Source organism: Felis catus, chromosome C1 (assembly GCF_018350175.1).
Source record: "Felis catus isolate Fca126 chromosome C1, F.catus_Fca126_mat1.0, whole genome shotgun sequence".
NCBI lineage: Eukaryota > Metazoa > Chordata > Mammalia > Carnivora > Felidae > Felis > Felis catus.
This window is the reverse complement of record NC_058375.1, coordinates 43,555,813-43,574,355: the sequence shown is the minus strand read 5'-3', so window position 1 is coordinate 43,574,355 and position 18,543 is coordinate 43,555,813. Positions and strand designations below refer to the sequence as shown.

Sequence of the window (18,543 nt, the reverse complement as noted above, 5' to 3'; positions counted from 1 at the left end):
ATTGATTGCATCTAAAATTCATTTTCCCTTGCTTATATGAATAGGGCGAGGGAGATAACAAATTATTCTGTAAGAGTCTATAAGCTGGTGCTTCATTTTTTTGTCTGAATTTTCTGGTTTTCTTTGCAGGCCCCTTTTGGATATGTGCCACATTGGTCTTTGCCATAGCAATTAGTGGGAATCTTTCCAACTTCTTAATCCATCTGGGAGAGAAGACATACCATTATGTGCCCGAATTCCGAAAAGGTTGGTGAATAGCTTGACTCATTTGGAATGCTTTCAATTTGTTACCATGCGTTCCTTTTAGTGAGCTCTTGGGCCTCTGTCTCTAGGTGCTGCAGCCCCTGCTTTTTGTATTAAAGGATTCAAACACCCTTATCACCTCAGCATTTACCACCCATCTATGTAAATTGACATAGTCTTTTTTTATGATGGTAACATATACATAACTTAAAATTTACCATTTTACCTTTTAAAGTGTACAATTCATTGGCATTGAGTACATTCACAATTATTGTGAATCCACGTATCTTCTGGAAAGCTGTAAAGCAAGGCCAAATAGCAATTGGAACTTATTCAAAGCAAAATGTGCAAAGTAAGTAAAAAGCAGTGTGCATGAAAGTCTCCATTGTAGCATTATTTGTATTACCCAGATGTTGGAAACAATAGGGGCATTGTTATTTAAGTCATGGTGACTCAACTAGCTGGGTCTGTAGCCACTAATTATGAAACACTTAGAACCGTGTGGAAAACTGATAATCCAAAATTATGCTTTTGCTGTTAGCTACTCTGTTAGAGGGAAGTCTGCAAATGGTCAGGGTCTAGAAGGGAGAATGTAGAAATGAGTTTGTCCTAGCGATGGGCTTGTGGATGACATTGTTTTTAAACCTTTCTTTCTTGTGGCAGTCTTGGATAATTATACAAACCAACCAACCAACCAACCATCCAACAGCTTTTTAGGGACTTGTAGGTGACAGCTACCCCCAAATGAGGAAGTTTATAGGAGATTGATGTGTGCCACTCGCTCAGTTCTGTCCTCCTCGCCCCCCACCCCCCTGCCTGCCTGCTGTCCTGTGAGAGGCTATATACAGACTGTGTAAGGGCACAGTCTCTGGAACCTGGCCACTGGCTTCAAGTTCCATTTCCATCACTCATTAGCTTCTACTTGTTGGGCAAGTTATTTCATCTCTCTTGACCTCGGATTCCTTATCAGTGAAATGGGAATAATAATACCTATGTTATAGGGCCATTGTAAGAATAAAGAGTTGGGGTTTGTAAAGAGGTTGGAATAGTGCCTTGTACAAAAAAGAGTTCATACACATACACATACATGTGTGTATAGAGAGATATGTAGTTCCTTCCGTGTGTGTATGTGTCTCCGTGTATCCTTCCCTCTACCCTCCATGACCATTTTCATAGAGTCAGACCTGATTCATTTCCAGCCCCATTTGTCAAATGATCCTGGTTTGAGTTTAATTCAGTAAATGTTAATCATGAGATATAGACCCTGCCTTCAAGTTGTTCAATGGTTAAGTAAAGAAAGTCAGGTAAATGAATATTGCTGTAAATGGTATGTGTTAATTTCTATATCAGAGGTATGTGTAGGTATATTAACAGAAAAGAAGGAGTGAATTACCCTGCCTGAGGGTCTGGAAACTCAGCAGAGTTTTTATCTTTTCTTATCCTCCTTGGTTGGACAGTATAAGGGAGTCATGGGATGAATCGTTGACTCTGTCAATAAACACTTTTCCATTTTATGTGAAGGGTATACATCCACACATTCAAGGTCAGATCCTGCTTCCACCACTTTTTAATTATTTGACCTTGACCAAGCCACTTAATTTCTCTGATCCTATTTCCTCATCTCTAAAATGAAGATGTAGATTATGTGAAATAATATATTTACATATCAGTTAATGATATGAAAAGCTAATTCTTGAATGAGCATTTATTTATCAATCAGTGTTATAAGTATATTTGTTTTTACTCATTTAATTCTTCTAGTGATTTTTTTTAAGTTTATTTATTTTGAGAGAGAGCGAGAGCAAAAGAGAGAGAGAGAGAGAGAGAGAGCGTGAAAGAGCCTGCACACATGCGAGCTGGGAAGGGTCAAAGAGAGAGGGAGAGAGAGAGAATCCCAGATGGGCTCCGTGCTGTCAGTGTGGAGCCTGGAGTGGGGGCTCAGTCTCACAAACCATGAGATCATATGGCCTGAGCCGAAATCAAGAGTTGGACACTTAACTGATTGAGCCACCCAAGAGCCCCTAATTCTCCTAGTAATCTTAGAAGGTAGTATATGCTATGATAATTCCCATGAGGAAACTAAGGCAGGAAAGTTAAGTAATTCACCCTCCAGAGTTACTTAGCTATAAGTGGCAGAGCTAGGATTAGAACTCTTGGAGTCCACATGCAGAGTCTGTGACCTTGACTGTTACACAGCGTTGCCTCAATAAAATACTGAGTGAAATGCCTGACACCCAGTGGATGGCTGTCGGTATATAGGTACTTCCCTTCCCCTTCATTTAGCTATTAAAAAAAAAAAAAAAAAAGGCAGTATAGCAGGAGAATTACATTTGGCTATTAGTTCCCAATATGAAAAATCTCCTCTGGGAGCTGAAAACGTTTTGGCCAATCACATGTCTTAACCAGAGTCTGACTACAATTGCTTGGGGTGCCTTTGTGCTTGCCAAGAGCGTTAAGTGCATTACTTACTGATTTTCCCGTAGGAAGGGCTGGTGCCATGGGCTTAGCCACACTTTATGGTCCTCCACTCCAGAGGAGGGAAAATGAATCTTCTGGAGGAGGTGGAGGCAGTGGCGGCGGCCTGGACCGTAACAGACTGAACACTGCTGTTCTGAGGAGCCACTCGGTAGCATTGCTACCACAGACACAGAATTATTTAATGAAGAAAGTAAAAGTGAAGAATCTGTCGAGCGATTCATCAATGAACTGAAACTCCCTATTTCAGGGACAGCAGGCACTCTAAATAGCACGCAGAGCAAGTTAATCTGCACCCAGGGCATTTGAATACATTTGCTCAAGACATCGGTGTCAGCTCTTGTTATACTGGGAAAGAGGATGTGTTCTTCCAAAGGGATAGTTGGCTTTCCTTTGACTGAAATGCTTGGTATGTTTAAACACTTGTATTGAGGCCCTCTGAAGTCTTTCAGTTGCATAATTCAGTTGTTCAGTACTGTTTGTTGTTATTAGACCAGTTATAAAGACCATATGAGAGACCACTGGTCATCACACAAAGACAGTGCTAAATCTTCGTCAATTCAGCACCGCCTTAGAGTGCTTGCTCTGTGGCAGTACTGTGCCAGGCGCAGGGACTATGAGACCAATAAGACTCGATCCCATGAGCCAGTGAAGCAGGTGGACATGCTAGGGAGTAAGTCCAGTAAGGTATTAGAAGTGCTCTGATAGTAATTAAAGGCACGATGGGGATTAAAATTTGTGTCCTGTCATCCTCAGTGTCCATAGCGGCCACGATCATATATGCCTATGCTTGGCTGGTTCCTCTCGCACTCTGGGGTTTCCTCATGTGGAGAAACAGCAAAGTTATGAACATCGTTTCCTACTCGTTTTTGGAGATTGTGTGCGTCTATGGATATTCGCTCTTCATTTATATCCCCACAGCAGTAAGTACTATACTTATTCTGAGCGATGCCCCGGGCTTGTTGAAAATTCAGCCAGCATCATCATTTCTAGCCTGACACTGATGCACGCCTGAAGAATACCATTTGAATTTAGAGGTGCAGCGGGAATGGGGATAGGGAGCCAAGTGCCTTTGCTGGATCTTGAGCCCTTTGTTCTGAAAGCATTCGCCTCAGTCTGCATGCTGGGGTGTTTCTCCAGCTGTACTGAGAAACCACAGTGGCACAGGGGGCCCAGCTGCTGATTGGCTCAGGGGCCTTTACAAACACACGTGCCTGGAATGAACAAATGCCTCTCCGAAATGCCTCCAAAAAAGCCCTCCCCTTCCTCCTCTTCTTTCAGGTGCTGTGGATTATCCCCCAGAAAGCTGTTCGTTGGATTCTAGTCATGATTGCCCTGGGTGTCTCAGGCTCTGTCTTGGCAATGACATTTTGGCCAGCCGTTCGTGAGGATAACCGGCGCATCGCACTGGCCACAATTGTGACAATTGTGTTGCTTCACACGCTGCTTTCTGTGGGCTGCTTGGTATGGTCTCATTCCTGTGATCTTCCTGTGTGCCTCAGATACAAATGCTGAAAGACCTCAACCTGTTACTCACAACGAACGGGTCTTTTAAGACGGGCTCCATAAAATCAATATTGTTTTGAATAGACTGTCCTAAATGAGAAGCGGTAAATTGATGAGAATTTGATGGTAATCTCTGGCTTTACCTAATTTCTGAAACTTGGTAAGATTTGGAGTCTGGCCAGAGGAAGTCGGGGTGGATGAGTGTCTGTAAGAGGTTGGGGGGCGGGGGTGGTGGGGGGATGTTCAACCTTTGGATGTCTTTGCAGGTTTTCTGCACATACCTAGAAAGAGTTTTGAAATTTCCAGTTTCATAGGTGGAAAGTCTGAGCATGAAATCAAATTAGGAGAGGGGAGATATTTTTAAGGTGAATAACATTTAAAAGAGGTTTTGGGTTCGTGTATTTGGGTGTCTTTTTAGGGAGAGCATGTGGTTTTCAGGCAGGTCCAGATTGAAGACCAGCTCTGTCACTCACTGGCTGTGTGAGCTGGGCCATGGTACCTACCTTCTCTGAATCTGAACGACTTAATCGGTAACATGGGCATAAAATTTCCTGCCACCTAGGGTTGTATTGAGGATAAAAAAAAATAATACATATAAAAGTTAATATAGAACTTGTCCCACAAATGCCCATAAATTAGGTCCCTTTCCCTTGGTCCTAAGGAAACACGGTTTTATATCTTTTGTGCACATTGTACAAACCACAGTTTTATATCTTTTGTGCACATTGTACACAAAAATTGCTGCCCATGGCCTTAACAAGGCCTGAAGCAGGTTTTTAAAGAACACCGAGTCCAAGAATGTTAAGGTCACTAATGAAGGAAAGAATGTGCCCACAGGAAGATACCCATATTGCATGTGTCCAGACCCTTGGCCGGGTTTTACAGCTGTGGGAGTAAATATTTCTTTGGCACCATTTGATCTGTGATAGTTTTGTGTAGACAACCTGGGTCATTAATAAGATCCCAATACTTGATCATTGAACAAAGTCTCATACAAAGTGCCAAGTTCTGAAACACGGACCTGGTTTACGTGCAGTTTACATGTCTAAGCTTTAAATTTTTGAGACGGAGGACTATCGGTCTGACTCACGGCAGAGTGACACCATTGATTTCGGGGACTTGAAGTCCCTGGGCTGACCCATTGTAACGCTGCTGAGGCCTTTCTTGACCTTTCTGTCTGCGGAGGAAGAATGTCCTTTCTCGCCGTAGCCCCCTCACTGGTGTCTCCCCACGTCTCTCTTGAAAATTTCCCCGCATATACCTAGTTGAGTTGGTGGAGAGAGGAAGCAAGAGAAGAAGCACTGCCTTGTTCAGTTCTGTAAAGAATAGAGAGGAGCGTGGCAGATTAGACGATGGGGCAGGGAGGTGGTGGTGATGGTAATATTACTGAGAACCTATTTCCTTTGGTGTGGGTGGCAGGGTCTTTTACCTCCCATGCCTGTTACTCCCTTTTGGGGGTAAATGACACTGAAGTTAGGATTTACCTGCCCGTCCTGCTGCTCCGGAACTTGCTGGAAGAGAGCATTATAATGAAATAAAAAGAGCCCTGGACTGGGCTTAGCTTTGTGAGCCTAGGCGAGTGACTTCGTTCTCAGAGCCCTGGCTTCCTCCTCTGTCATGGAGACTCATATTTTGTGGGCTCTTGTGAGACTCAGGGAGATGGCCGTGAGAGCCCTTCATGTGTCGTGAAGGGTTCTTCAGGTGTAAAGAAGGTACTAAGAGAGCCCTGTGTGATCTGAAGCTGCCAAGGCCACTCTGCTACCTCTTCCTCCTGAGTGCCCCAGTGAGAGTGGTCCAAGGTCACACAGCTCGAAAGACGGGGCCCTTTCATTGGTGCCTCTCACTGGCATCTTCCCACCTCTCTCCAGAATGCCTTTTCCATCATACACCTGGCTGGGAAGTTGGAGGAGAGAAGGAGACAGGAGAGAAGGCTTCTTCTTGTTCACTTCTTAGGGAGCCCAAGGAGCCAGGCACGTTGGATGATGGAGCAGGGAGGGAACTGCAGGTGTAGACCCCCTCTTGGAGGGAGGTGCAGTTTTCTCCTCCTCGGGGAAGGGAACCATCCCATGATCGGGTTTAGCCAGGGGCCTTCTGTGCCTGGGGTTTTGCTCTCCATGCTGGAGATGGCCTCCTCTTATCTCTTCTGGAGATGTGCAGTACAAGAGGTTGGAGCAGAAGTTAGGAGATGGGGTCTGGTCCCAGCTCCTTCGCTCCCTGCTTTCGTTATTTCCCCTCTCTGGCCCCTACCTCCTCACTTAGAAAACGGAGCTGCAGGAACATCTTTACTGTTGTAAGGACTGAATGATACATGCAACATGAACAATACAAGCAGATATCGTATGCCGTATGAACAATATGCCGTATGAACAATACGGCAGATATTATTATTAGTGGAAGGGCAGAAGGGAGAAGAATTGTCAGGGGAGGGGCACTGGCTGACCCACACAGCTTGGCTTCTCACTGCCCCAGGAAGCACGGATTGCGGGTTTTAAAGCTTCAATGTACTAAAGTATTTGACAGTCCTCTATCTGCCAAGGGCCCCTCAGGGCTCACAGTTGTATGCTAAGTTGGTAGTGGAAGCTCACTCCAGGTGGGGAGGACTAAGGAAGCACCAGAGGGTGCATCCTTGACTGGTGGATTGGAGATGTACAAGCCTGCGTTTGCCGTGGTTACTGCTGATGGTGGACAGTCCTGTGCCCTCTCTGCCAGGGGACACTCCCAGCCCTACTGCTAGAAAGCCTGATGTTTCATCCTGAGGCCTCCACAGTGCCTCGTCCTAGACTGGACATAGTCTACGGCCATACCACCCTGAACACGCCCATCTCATCTGATCTAGACTGGGCATAAAGTTAGGTGCCAAACTGCAGGCAGCACTGGAGAAGAGAAGAATGTAGTTTTTGGAGCCGGACACAACCAGATTGAAGCCCTCAGACACAGGGTTGTGTAGCTTTGGGAAAATCTCTTTGCCACTTGCTCATCTTTAAAATGGGGATAAAATTGCCTATTACAGGATTATCGAGTAGGTTAATGATCTATGCGCCTGATGCACAGTAGGTACTCCCTGAATGACAACTGTGGCTATCGCTAAGTATTTGTGGAATTAATGAACTAATGAGCCGTAGAATTACAGTTTGACCTTAGAGGCCATTTTTTCCAATCCTTCCATTTCACAGATTAGAAAACTGAGACTCACGGGTGGAGTGATTTGTCCAGAGTTACTGTGCGAGTTACTAGCAAAACCAGGTTTAGAACCTGGCCTCTTGGCTCATTCCCTCTGATGAGGGTTTCGTCCAGTAGCCTGGAAGAAAGGTACTGTTCCTGCCTCATGAGGGCTTTGTGGCTCTACCTTCACGATATCTGGAGGAGCCCAACACTATAGCAGCATGTCCCCTGTCCCCTTGTTAATTTAGGGACCATTCTTTCCCTGCCTCAGAAAACAAGTGCCAGAAGGGACCCTGGGAGGAAGGCTTTTAGGGCTAATAGGATTGCTCAGGGAATGTGACAAACTAGGGGCGCCCTGTAGCTGGAAACTTTGAAATGGATTGCTGAAGAGCTAACACAGAATAAGAGTATGTTGGGCAAAGTTCTAGTGTGTCATGTTGGTGCCCCCTTCTGGCTGATAGAGAGCAGCGCTGGCAAAATGGTTCTTGACTTGGCTTTTTATCCATTTAATCCCTATGCCCTTACTTCCAAGGGGGAATCACAAGTGTGCAGTGATCCTTGATCTGTTAAGAGATTCACCTTTCCTTTGAACAACCCAGGTATTTTACTGGGCTAAAGTCAAGATTCGCAGACCTTGAGACAGGTCGGAAGATCCTCCTTGGTTTTTTCCCTCTTCTATCTCCTCCTGATTTTTGACAGTTAAATTGCAGACGTTGACTGAAAGCATTTATCAAACCTTTCATTTTCACGCTGAAGAATTATGAGGTAAGTCCTGCCTGGCGCTTTCTTTCGAAGGTCTTTACCAAGAGCCAGCGGGTTTAGCAGCAATCTGTCGTAGTTCAGTTCATTAAGTATTGGCTGTTTACATAGTGTGCCAGGCCCTGAGTCAGAGGCTGGTGGCACAGGGACAAGAAGGACACAGTCTTTGCCCGGGAGGAGAGACTGTAAGGTAGTGATTGAGAGCCTGAGGAGCTTGGAGTCAGAAAAGACGCGACTCTCCCACTTATTGGCCATGTGCACATGATTGAATGGCAGCCTCCCTGAGCCTCAGTTTCTCATTTGTCAAATGAGGATAACAATAGCACTCCCTGGGGTTGTTATGCAGATGAAGTCAGATGTAGTAAGTGCCCAATAAATAGTGGCTAAATTTTAAAAAGTTAGTCACAGTAGAGTAAGTGAGATGGACAGAAACAGAGTTGGTTGTAGTTCAGTGGGATGACAAATGTGTCAGAGGGAAACATAGGGGCCATGAGAGCCCAGACATACTATTGGCATGAAGACTAGAACACTCGAGCAGATCACTGTGTTTTAACCGCCCTCATGGGTTTCCTTCTCCTGCAGGCATACTTTTTTGATGCACCGGAGATGGACCACCTCCCCACAGCCACAGCTGCTCCAAACCAAACAGTTGCAGCAGCCAAGGCCCGCTGAAAAGGAAAGTAAGAGATTATTTTTCATTATATTTTTTGCTGTTTGGTACAGTCAGAAGTGGGCAAGCGTAGCACTTCCATTACTGTTAGCATCAAGAACCAAGAGGGCCAGACCCTTTTTGTCTCTCCGTACGATTCACTGTGGTGTTTGTGCACGAGCATGTCTGCATATATGCGTCCTCTAGCTGAAGGCCTCAACTGTGAAATCCATGTGGCCCTGGTTTGCTAGGTTTGGGAGATATGAGCTCTAAGCTTCTTCATGAGAGGAGCTCCTGCCTTCTGGTCCTAGCATCCCCTCCCCTCTGCTCTCTGCCCCTTTCCCAGGAGCACAGTGTGGGTGTGTTCTACTTGGTTACAGTCCTGGTGGTTTTTGTAGTTTCCCTGTGACTTCTCACCGTGGCCTCAGACCCAGAGTGTGACTTCTCTTGAATTACTCATGGGGTTCTCCAAAGCTTACACATTCTCATGCCTGGTTTGCTCTCTGGCCTCTTGGATGATTCCACTTCGGTGGTGAGCTCCGTTGGTTAGAGTAAAGGAAGTAAAGGGAGAGCCAATTCCTCCATGGCCTATTCCTTGCCTCCCAGTTCCAGCTCCTCCATGTTCCAAGGCTGCAGCCATGCTGGACTCTTGCCCTTGCCAGAACACATGCCTTTGCACTTGCTCTTCCAGATGGCTGAAATGTTCCCTCTCTTCCAACCGTCATCACTTACCTTGTGATCCTATTATAGCTTTTATTATACATTACTGTTAATGGTGCTTGAACTACTAATTGTTCGCTGTGCGTCCATCTGCCTATTCATTTGTTCATTCATTGATTCATTTGTCCTCTGTGGACTGGTATGTCCTCTTGAGGTATGAACTGTTCAGCTCAGTTCCATGAGAACAAGAAATAGGTATTACCCTTTATCTTCATTGCTCACCACAACACAGTGGATGCTCACTAAACGTTTGTGGAGTGAGTGAATGAAGCCATATTCTGCCCCTGATCTCCCTGTGGGCCAAGAACCTTTCGTCTGTTTTGTAACCACAGGGTGATCTTCTCCTCTCCCAGAGTAATTGAGTGTGGTGCAAAGACCAGGGCCTTTAGAGTCAAGCAGAACTAAAATGAGATCTTGGTCCTACCTTATACTGGCCGTGTACCTGGGGCAAGGAGCTTACTCTTTCAGAGCCTCGGCCAACTTAACTGTGAAATAAGAATGATACAACCCATACTCTAAGACTGCAGTGAAGATTAGAGATCACGTTTAAAAAGCTCCTGGCACATAGTTAAGGTACTCAGTGATAGATTCAAAGCTACTGCCCCTCTGAGAGTGGCTTGGTATTTGTGTTGAGATTTGGTGGTTCCCACTGACTTTACCTTGACCCTTTATTTCTTTTTTGTCAAATAAGTAGATTTTTTCTCTTAGTTGGGGAATTTGGGTTGCAGGCCTTGCAAATTGATAAGATTTGCTTGGTCAAACAAAGACACCTCTGGTGGGGTTGTTGGTAAGACAATTGCCCTGACCAATGGAATGACTAGGGAACTATTGTAAATGTCACAGCCCTCCTTCCCCTCTTCCTCTCTTCCCATGGGGATGTAATGTCAGAATCAAAGGTCAGAGCCCTTGCAGATAGGATGGGCTTCCCTCCCCCTTTTTATAATAAGGAAGCTGAGGCCAAGAGAGGACAGTGCCTTGCCCAAGGCCATCCCAGACTTTTGTAGCAAACCAGCATGTGTAATATCACACTTCATTCTGCAAAATACTTTCCAGATCACTCTCTCTTTGTCCATTCTCACCAGCCTTATTGACCCCATTGTATAGATGAGGAAGATGGACTTAAGAAGTCTGAGTTGACTAAGTTCACCTACCTCTTAGAGGCAGAGCTTGGACCCAAACTCATGTATTCTGAAGCCAATTTTGGAGGTTTTTCTGATTTCCTACCTTGAAGGCTGATGTTGTTTTTATTAATAAAACTTCCAGGCTCCCACTGCTGGCTTTTGGCCTCTTTTTTGGAGCCCTCCTTTGCTGGTCTAGAGATGCTTCAGTTCATAGAATCCATACTTGTTTGATTGCATAACCTATCAGTTAAGAATTTAAGAATGTGAGGGCTGTATTAATTATCTATGGCTGCCTAACGATATTACCTCAAACCTAGCACCTTAAATGACACTCATTTATTAGTTCGCAGTTTCTGTGGGTCAGAAATCTAGGCATAGCTTAGCTTGGTTCTCTCCTTCAGGTTCTCTTACAGGGCTGCGCTCAAAGTGTTGGCCTGGGCTGGGGTCTCATCTGAAAGCTGGACTGGGAAAGGATCTTCCTCCAAGCTCACATGGTTGTTTGCTGGATTCACTTCCTTGTAGCCTGTTGACTGAAGGCTTCCTTGCTAATTGTCAGCTGGAGGCTGTCCCCAGTTTCTTGCCACATAGGCCTCTCCATAGGCTCACCAGCGTCATCAAAGCTGTAAATGGAGATAATCGACAGTCAGGAAGACAGAAGATCTGTAACATAAAATAACCATAGAAATGATATCTATCACCTTTGCTGTATTCTTTTGATTAGAAGCAAGTTACAAGTCTTGCTCATACTCAATGGGAGGGGATTATACGAAGGCATGGGATCATTGGAGGGCATTTTAATTTTATTTTATTTTTAACCTTTATGAAGGAATCATTAACAAATAAGATGATACAGGTATTTAAAGTGTACATCATGATGGTTTAATATACGTGTACATTGTATGGAGGCCATTTTGCTGTCTGTCTGCCACAAGCACATACTCTAGTAATATGTGTGTAGGTGTTTACGTATTTTGTTGTCAATCCATACAGTAACTATTAAAGCGTAGTTTCTTCCTTTTTTGATGAAAAATAGATATTAATAGAAGTTCTAACATTTTTCCTCCATTACCTCAGTGGGTTGTTTTTGCAGCCCACCGCCTTAGAATGAGCATGTGGTAGCTTGTTTGCCTCATGGTTTGATTGTCTGCACATTTGTTCAGCTCCTCTTGCAGATGGATTTCATTGACTGTTGCAGAGAAGGCCCTAGGACAAGGCGGGTCTCTTCCTGAGATTGAGTTTCATGGGGAAGAGACTGAGTCTAATTGGACTTGGACTCCCCAGTGCTTGGCCCAATGCCTGCCTGACACAGACAGAGCGAGTGCTCAAAGTTGGGTGGTTGGAGGTGACCCTTTGTAAGATTAAGGCAAGAGTGGGATGTGGGCTTTTACCAGAGGTGTCTTGGCTCACGGAGTTCCAGACATCATTTACTCTGTCGCTCAGTGTTTACTTGAGGTGACTCTGTGGCCCCCCATGGGCCAGGCATTGGGGACCTAGAGAGTCAGATGCAATCTGCCATGGGGAGCCTCGGTCCATGGGTAAAATAGCTAAACGGATAATAGGCAGATTATGTGAGAAGTGCCCTACCCAAATTGTGAATTGATGAGCGAGGTGGGAGCACAGAAGCACTGACTCATTTGGCCTGAGGGAAGGCTTCGCAGAAGGGATCTTGTCTGAGTCTGGCCCTGAAGGTTGAGCAGAAGCAATCAATTACCTGTTTTTCTGAAGAGTGGTCAGCTTCCCATGGCATTTGGGAAGGTGAGGTCATAGGTTGTTCATTGGGACACAATGATGCGATGTGGGCTCACCTCACTGGGAATAAGAAAATCTGAGCTCAGCTGGAGGAGAGAGGTAGAGACCACAAGGGCAACAGTTGCTTGGATCTCTCTGCCTTGGTCGAGAATCCTGATACCAGCCTGGGTGAGGGGCTCTTTCAGCCTGCTCTTGCATTAGGACTTGAGTTCCTTCCTTATATTTTATTATGAAGGCTCCGACTAACGTCCCAGGTGCTGTAAACCTTCAGAGAGTCAGAAACTGGCATCTGAGAAAAGCCTGGACCCCAGGACCATTGCAGACCTCCCATCCTGATTTATACAAATTTGACACCTTTGGGCTTTGCTCAGATCTATAAACTTGGGTGTCAGTGTCTCCATTTGGCCTCACGTCTACAAATGAGATAGTGATGAACAGTTTCTTTGGAGCTTCCCTGGCAGAAGCATCAATCGCTTTGCCAATGTGGGGTCTGTCTAGAGCCCCAGGCACTGTAGATTTATGAGCTGGCTGCCTTCTACTGTAATCTTAAGCCTCCCAGCTTTCACTGAAAAAGAATGGCTTCTAATCTCGCAGATAACCTTCCTTATATAAATCTGTGCATTGGAGGGCTTAGCATAGCATGGATTATGGGAAGAGCTCTGTCTGGAAACTCAGGATCACAGAGGAGCTTCTGATTACTTGTGATCAGAGAAATTACCCCTGTATAAGTCATTGAGACATTATAGAGAATATTTGGCTTTCTTCTTCCCTCCTTTCCTTCCTTCTTTCCTTTGCTCTTTGCTTCCTTTTTAAAAATTAACTTATCACCTGAGGGCCAGTGCCATTTCTTCTCTGAGCCAAGACCCTGGGGAAAGCCTAGAAACTACCTTGGGAGTCTTACTTTGGCTTGTGGGAGGGAGTTTCTGAAGGACCGCATTCAGACGGGGGCTGCCTTCCCAGGAGCAGTGATAAGTGGGTCTGTGTGGAGGAAGGTGGCCAGCAGATAATTATACTGCAGTGTGATGGGACTTTAATAAGAGATGAGCAGAGGACTGGAGAAGATTCCTTTGTCATTAAAACACTCCTGATTTGATACCTAGGGTTTATGTGCAATTATCCTTTCACTCACTTGGGTCAGGAGTGTTCCTTTGGTCAACTAAAGCTACAAACCCTTTTGCTATGTTTATACACATCAGTTCCATTCTGAAATCAGCTTTAACCCAGTGTTATCCTCCTCTTTAACACAGCATCCAAACAGCAGGACTTTATACCACGGCTAACACTGTTTTCTACCAGCCCCTTATGTTCTACACCATGTCTGAAAAGTCCCTGCACAGAGAATCCATTTTCAGTTTCTGCACTATTTCTTCATTGCTCTTCTTCCTGGTTCTCTTTCTTTGGAGTCATTTGGGGGAACTTGGGTTGGAGAGTGGGTCAATACAATAACTTCTTATTCCTTTTTAAACTTATTTTGTGGAAAGTCTTTAAACACAGGCAAAAGTAGAGTGAACAGTATAACGAATCTCCACATAACCATGGCTCCCTTTCCACAGTTTGTCAGCTTGTGGTCAGCCTTATTTCACCCACACACTCATCTAGTCCCTCCTATTCATTTGAAGCCAATCTCAGGTATCCTATTATTTGATGCACAAATATTTAAATTCTGAATCTATAAAAGATACTTTTAAAAACATGACCATAACACCATAGTCACATCTAAAAAAATGATAACTTCTTAATGCAGGCATACCTCCTTTTTACTCAGCTTTGCTTATTGTGTTTCACAGATACTGTGTTTTGTACAAATTGAAGGTCTGTGGTAGCCAGGTCAATTGGCACCATTTTTCCAAAAGCATTTGCTCACTTTGTGTTTCTGTGTCACGTTTTGGTAATTCTTGAAATATTTTAAACTTCTTCATTATCGTTATGTCTGTTATGGTGATCTGTGATCACTGATCTTTGATGTTACTTACTATTGTAATTGTTTTGCGGTGCTATGATCTACGCCCATATAAGATGGTAAACTTAATCAGTAAAGGTTATGTGTGTTCTGACTGCTCCAATGATTGGCCATTCCCCCATCTCTCTCCCTCTCCTTGGGCTTCTCTGTTAAAGACACAATAATATTGAACTTAGGCCAATTAATAACCCTACAATGACCTCTGAGTGCTCGAGTAAGAAGAGACACACGTCTGTCACTTTAACTCAAAAGCTAGAAATGACGGGTGCCGGGGTGGCTCAGTTGGTTAAACATATGACTTTGTCTCGGGTCTCGTTCTCACTGTTCGTGAGCTCGAGCCCTGCATCAGGCTCTGTGCTGACAGTGCTGGGCCTGCTTCTGATTCTCTGTCTCCCTCTCTCTCTTCTCTCTCTCAAAACAAATAAATAAACGTTAACACAAAACAAAACAAAAGTGAGAAATGACTAAGCTTAGTGAGGAAGGCATGTCAAAATCTGAGATAGGCCGAAAATTAGGCCCGTTGTGCTGGTTAGCCAAGTTGTGAGTGCAAAGGAAAAGTTCTTGAAGGGAGTAAAAAGTGCTACTCCAGTGAGCACATGAAAGATAAAAAAGGAAAACAGACTTATTGCCGATATGGAGAAAGTTTGAGTGGTCTGGACAGAAGACCAGCCACAACATTCCCTTAAGCCAAAACCTGATCAAGAGCATGGCCCTAACTTTCTTCATTTCTGTGAAGGCTGAGAGGAAGCTGCAGAAGAAAAGTTGGGAACTACCAGAAATTGGTTTACAGCTTTAAGGAAAGAAGCTTATCTCCATAACATGAAATTACAAGGTGAAGCAGCAAATGCTGATGTAGAAGCTGCAGCAAGTTATCCCGGAGATCTGGCTAAGATGATAAATGAAGGTGGCTACGCTAAACAACAGATTTCCAATGCAGATCTTATGTTGGAAGAAGATGCCATCTAGGACTTTTATGGCTATAAAGGAAAGAAGTCAATGCCTGGCTTCAAAGCTTGCAAGGACAGGCTGACTCTCTTGCTGACTCTCTTAGCAAGGGGCTAAGGTAGCTGTTGACTTTAAGTTGAAGCCATTGTTCATTCACCATTAATAAAACCCCAGGACCCTCAAGAATTATGCTAAATCTCCACTTTCTGTGCTCTATAAATGGAACAACAAACCCTAGATGATAGCACATCTGTTTACAACCTGCTCAGAAAAAAAGATTCCTTTCAAAATGTTACTGCTCATTGACAGTACATCTGGTCACCCAAGAGCTCTGATGGAGATGTACAAGATGGATGTTGTTTTCATGCCTGCTAACACAACATGCATTCTGTAGCCCAGGGATCAAGGAGTAATTTTGACTTTCAAGACATATTATTTAAGAAATAAATTTCATAAGGCTACCACTGCTGTAGTGATTCCTCGGTGGATCTGGGCAAAGTAAATTAAAGACCCTCTGGAAAGGATTCGCCATTCTAGATGCCATTAAGAACATTTGTGATTCATGACGAGGTCATGAACATGAGCAGCAGTTTGAAAGATTCCAACCCTCATGGATGACTTTGAGGGGTTCAAGACTTCAGTGGAGGAAGTAACTGCAGATGGGGTGGAAAGGGCAAGAGATACTAGAATTGCAAGTGGAGCCTGAAGGTGGGACTGAATGGTGGCAATCCCATGATAAAACCTGAGCGCCTGAGCAGTTACTTCTTACGGATGAGCAAACAAAGTGGTTTCTTGAGATGAATCTACTCCTGGTGGAGATGCTGTGAAGATTGTTGAAATGACCACAAAGGATTCGGATGATCACATAAACTAGTTGATAAAACAGCGGCACGGTTTGAGAGGACTGACTTCCAATTTTGAGAGATGTTCTACTGTCACTAAAATGCTATCAAGCAACATCACACTCTACAGGGAAATCGTTTGTGAAAAGAATCAATCCATGTGTCAGACTTCATTGATGTCTTCTGAGAAATGGCCGCAACCACTCCAGTCTTACCAGCACCCTGATCGTTTGGCAGCCATTGCCACTGAGGCAAGACCTTCCACCACTAAAAGGTTGTGAGTCGCTGAAAGGTCAGACGATGCTTAGCATTGTTTAGCAATAAAGTATTTTTTAAATTAAAGTGTGTACATTTTTTAGACCTAATGCTATTGCACATTTAACAGGCTATAATATAGTGTAAACATAACTTTTATGTGCTCTGGAAAACCAAAAAGTTCATTTGCTTTCACCTTATTGTGGTGTTCACTTTATTGCCATGGTATGGAATATCTCCACCATATCTTTGAGGTATGCCTGTATCAACTATACTTTAGTGTTTGAATTTCATCTTGCAATTTATTGATATATCTCTTAAATGTTTTTCAAATTATAGATTCCTACTCCATTTCCCTCTCTCTCCCTTTACCATGTATTTGTTGAAGAATCATTTATCCTGTAGCTTCCACTGTCTGGATTCTGCTGACTGTATCCGTATGGTGTCGTTTAACATGTTGCTCTGTCTTCTGTTTTCTGTAAATTGGTGGTTGTATCTAATGGTTTGTTCAGATTCAGCATTGGTCGGTTGGTTGGTTTTGGCAAGACTACTTGATATGTGGTGGTAAATTCTTCCACCCATAAACTCATAATGTGTAATTATCTCTTTTACTCTTTGATATTAGTGACCATTAATAAGCAATGCCTACATCTGTTCATTCATTAGGGCTTCCAAAATGGTGATATTTCAATTCCATCTTCGCTTCTTTGTTTACTAACTAGAATATTTATTTAAAAAAAATTTTTTTAATGTTTTTTGAGAGAGAGAGAGACAGACAGACAGCGCATCAGTAGGGGAGGGGCAGAGAGAGACAGAAACACAGAACCTGAAGCAGGCTCCAGGCTCTGAGCTGTCAGCACAGAGCCCAACAGGGGGCTCAAACTCGCGAACTGAGAGATCATGACCTGAGCCGAAGTTTGCCGCTTAACCGACTGAGCCACCCAGGCACCCCTAGAATATTGCTTTTATAAAAACTTCCCTTTATCTACTCTTTGGCTATCCAGTGATATAGTTTTTATAGAAGAGCAGAATAAATTATTTATTTTTCACCTATCTTCAAAATAGTAGTTGGTTTAGCAGCACGCGGCAACAGTGACCAACTAATTTCAGTCCATCACAAGTATTATGCTTATCAGTACTCAAATTGTCCCATCTTTGGCTGATGGGAACCTCTTCAAATTGGCCTGGGTCCTGTTGGCACGGCCCTAAGAGTTTCTGATGACTGCCTTGTTATCTGTCATAACAAAATTTTCCGGGCTTATTCTGAACATTTCCTGTCCGAGACCCAGGTTGAGTCATGTCTCGAAGGAGCCTCGGTCCTGTTCAGTGGGGAAGTGGTGAACTGCCAGATCGTTGGAGGGGTCTTGGCTGTTTACGGGCCTTTTCACTGTTCAGAGTCGGGAAACAGATTTGTGGTTTGCTTGGTTATTTATTTTTTTAAAGAAGATACATTGTGAGTTCATACCCAGCCTTTCAGTTCTTATGTAGCACTACAGAGTTTTCACTAAATCACTTTTATCTTATATCTGCATCTCCTTTCTCACCTGCGGATCTCGCTTTTCAACAATACCAGCAGTGGTAGAATTGGCCTGTCACATAAGTACTTAATTGTTGTATCCAGGCACTCACAATGGTCTAATAACAGCGACAGCATTACCATTATCACTGGGAATATTGCTCTAAAACCTTTTAATTTTTGTTTTGTTTTGTTTTGTTGCGCTTTAAGTTCTGGAATTCCCCTCCCTGGCTCGCCTGCTTGGAAGCTCACTATTTATTCTTCAGGACCCACTACAGATAACCCTCTCCTTGGGGAAGTTTATATTACTTACTCCTCTGTGCTGTCCTACAGCTCATTGTATGTTCCTCTGTTATGGCAATTTTTTCTATTTATTGTAATCTAGACTGGGAATTCCTTGAGAGCGGAGATGCATTTACCAGTATAGCCGCAGCTTCCAGCAGGCATTTGAGGAAAGCTTCGTTTTCCTCAAATCAAACCGACGAGTGACAGTCGGTACACCAATCACATGCACATATCCTCGGTTTGTTTGCCAGGTTACTTAGGAACTTTCATTCATTCAAAGAGAACTACCCTTTGCTACTTTTTGCTGGGTGACTGGGGTGAACAATAGTGATAAGTCCTTACCCTCACAGATTTTA

At 43.9% G+C, this 18,543-nt stretch overlaps 1 protein-coding gene across 3 annotated transcripts in view; it reads left to right on the top strand.

Moving 5' to 3' along the window:
• Positions 1–18,543, top strand: part of YIPF1 (Yip1 domain family member 1) — a 38,017-nt gene that overhangs the window by 16,720 nt on the left and 2,754 nt on the right. For 2 of the 3 annotated variants that reach the window (XM_006934758.4, XM_006934757.5), the window contains 4 exons: positions 130–246; positions 3,475–3,641; positions 4,000–4,182; positions 8,728–8,825. In XM_006934758.4, the coding sequence (XP_006934820.1) occupies positions 130–246; positions 3,475–3,641; positions 4,000–4,182; positions 8,728–8,817 (557 nt within the window). In that variant the 3' untranslated portion in view covers positions 8,818–8,825. Of the gene's footprint in view, positions 1–129; positions 247–3,474; positions 3,642–3,999; positions 8,152–8,727; positions 8,826–18,543 lie in introns of all 3 variants that reach the window. The other variant, XR_006584283.1, reaches the window with a different exon arrangement.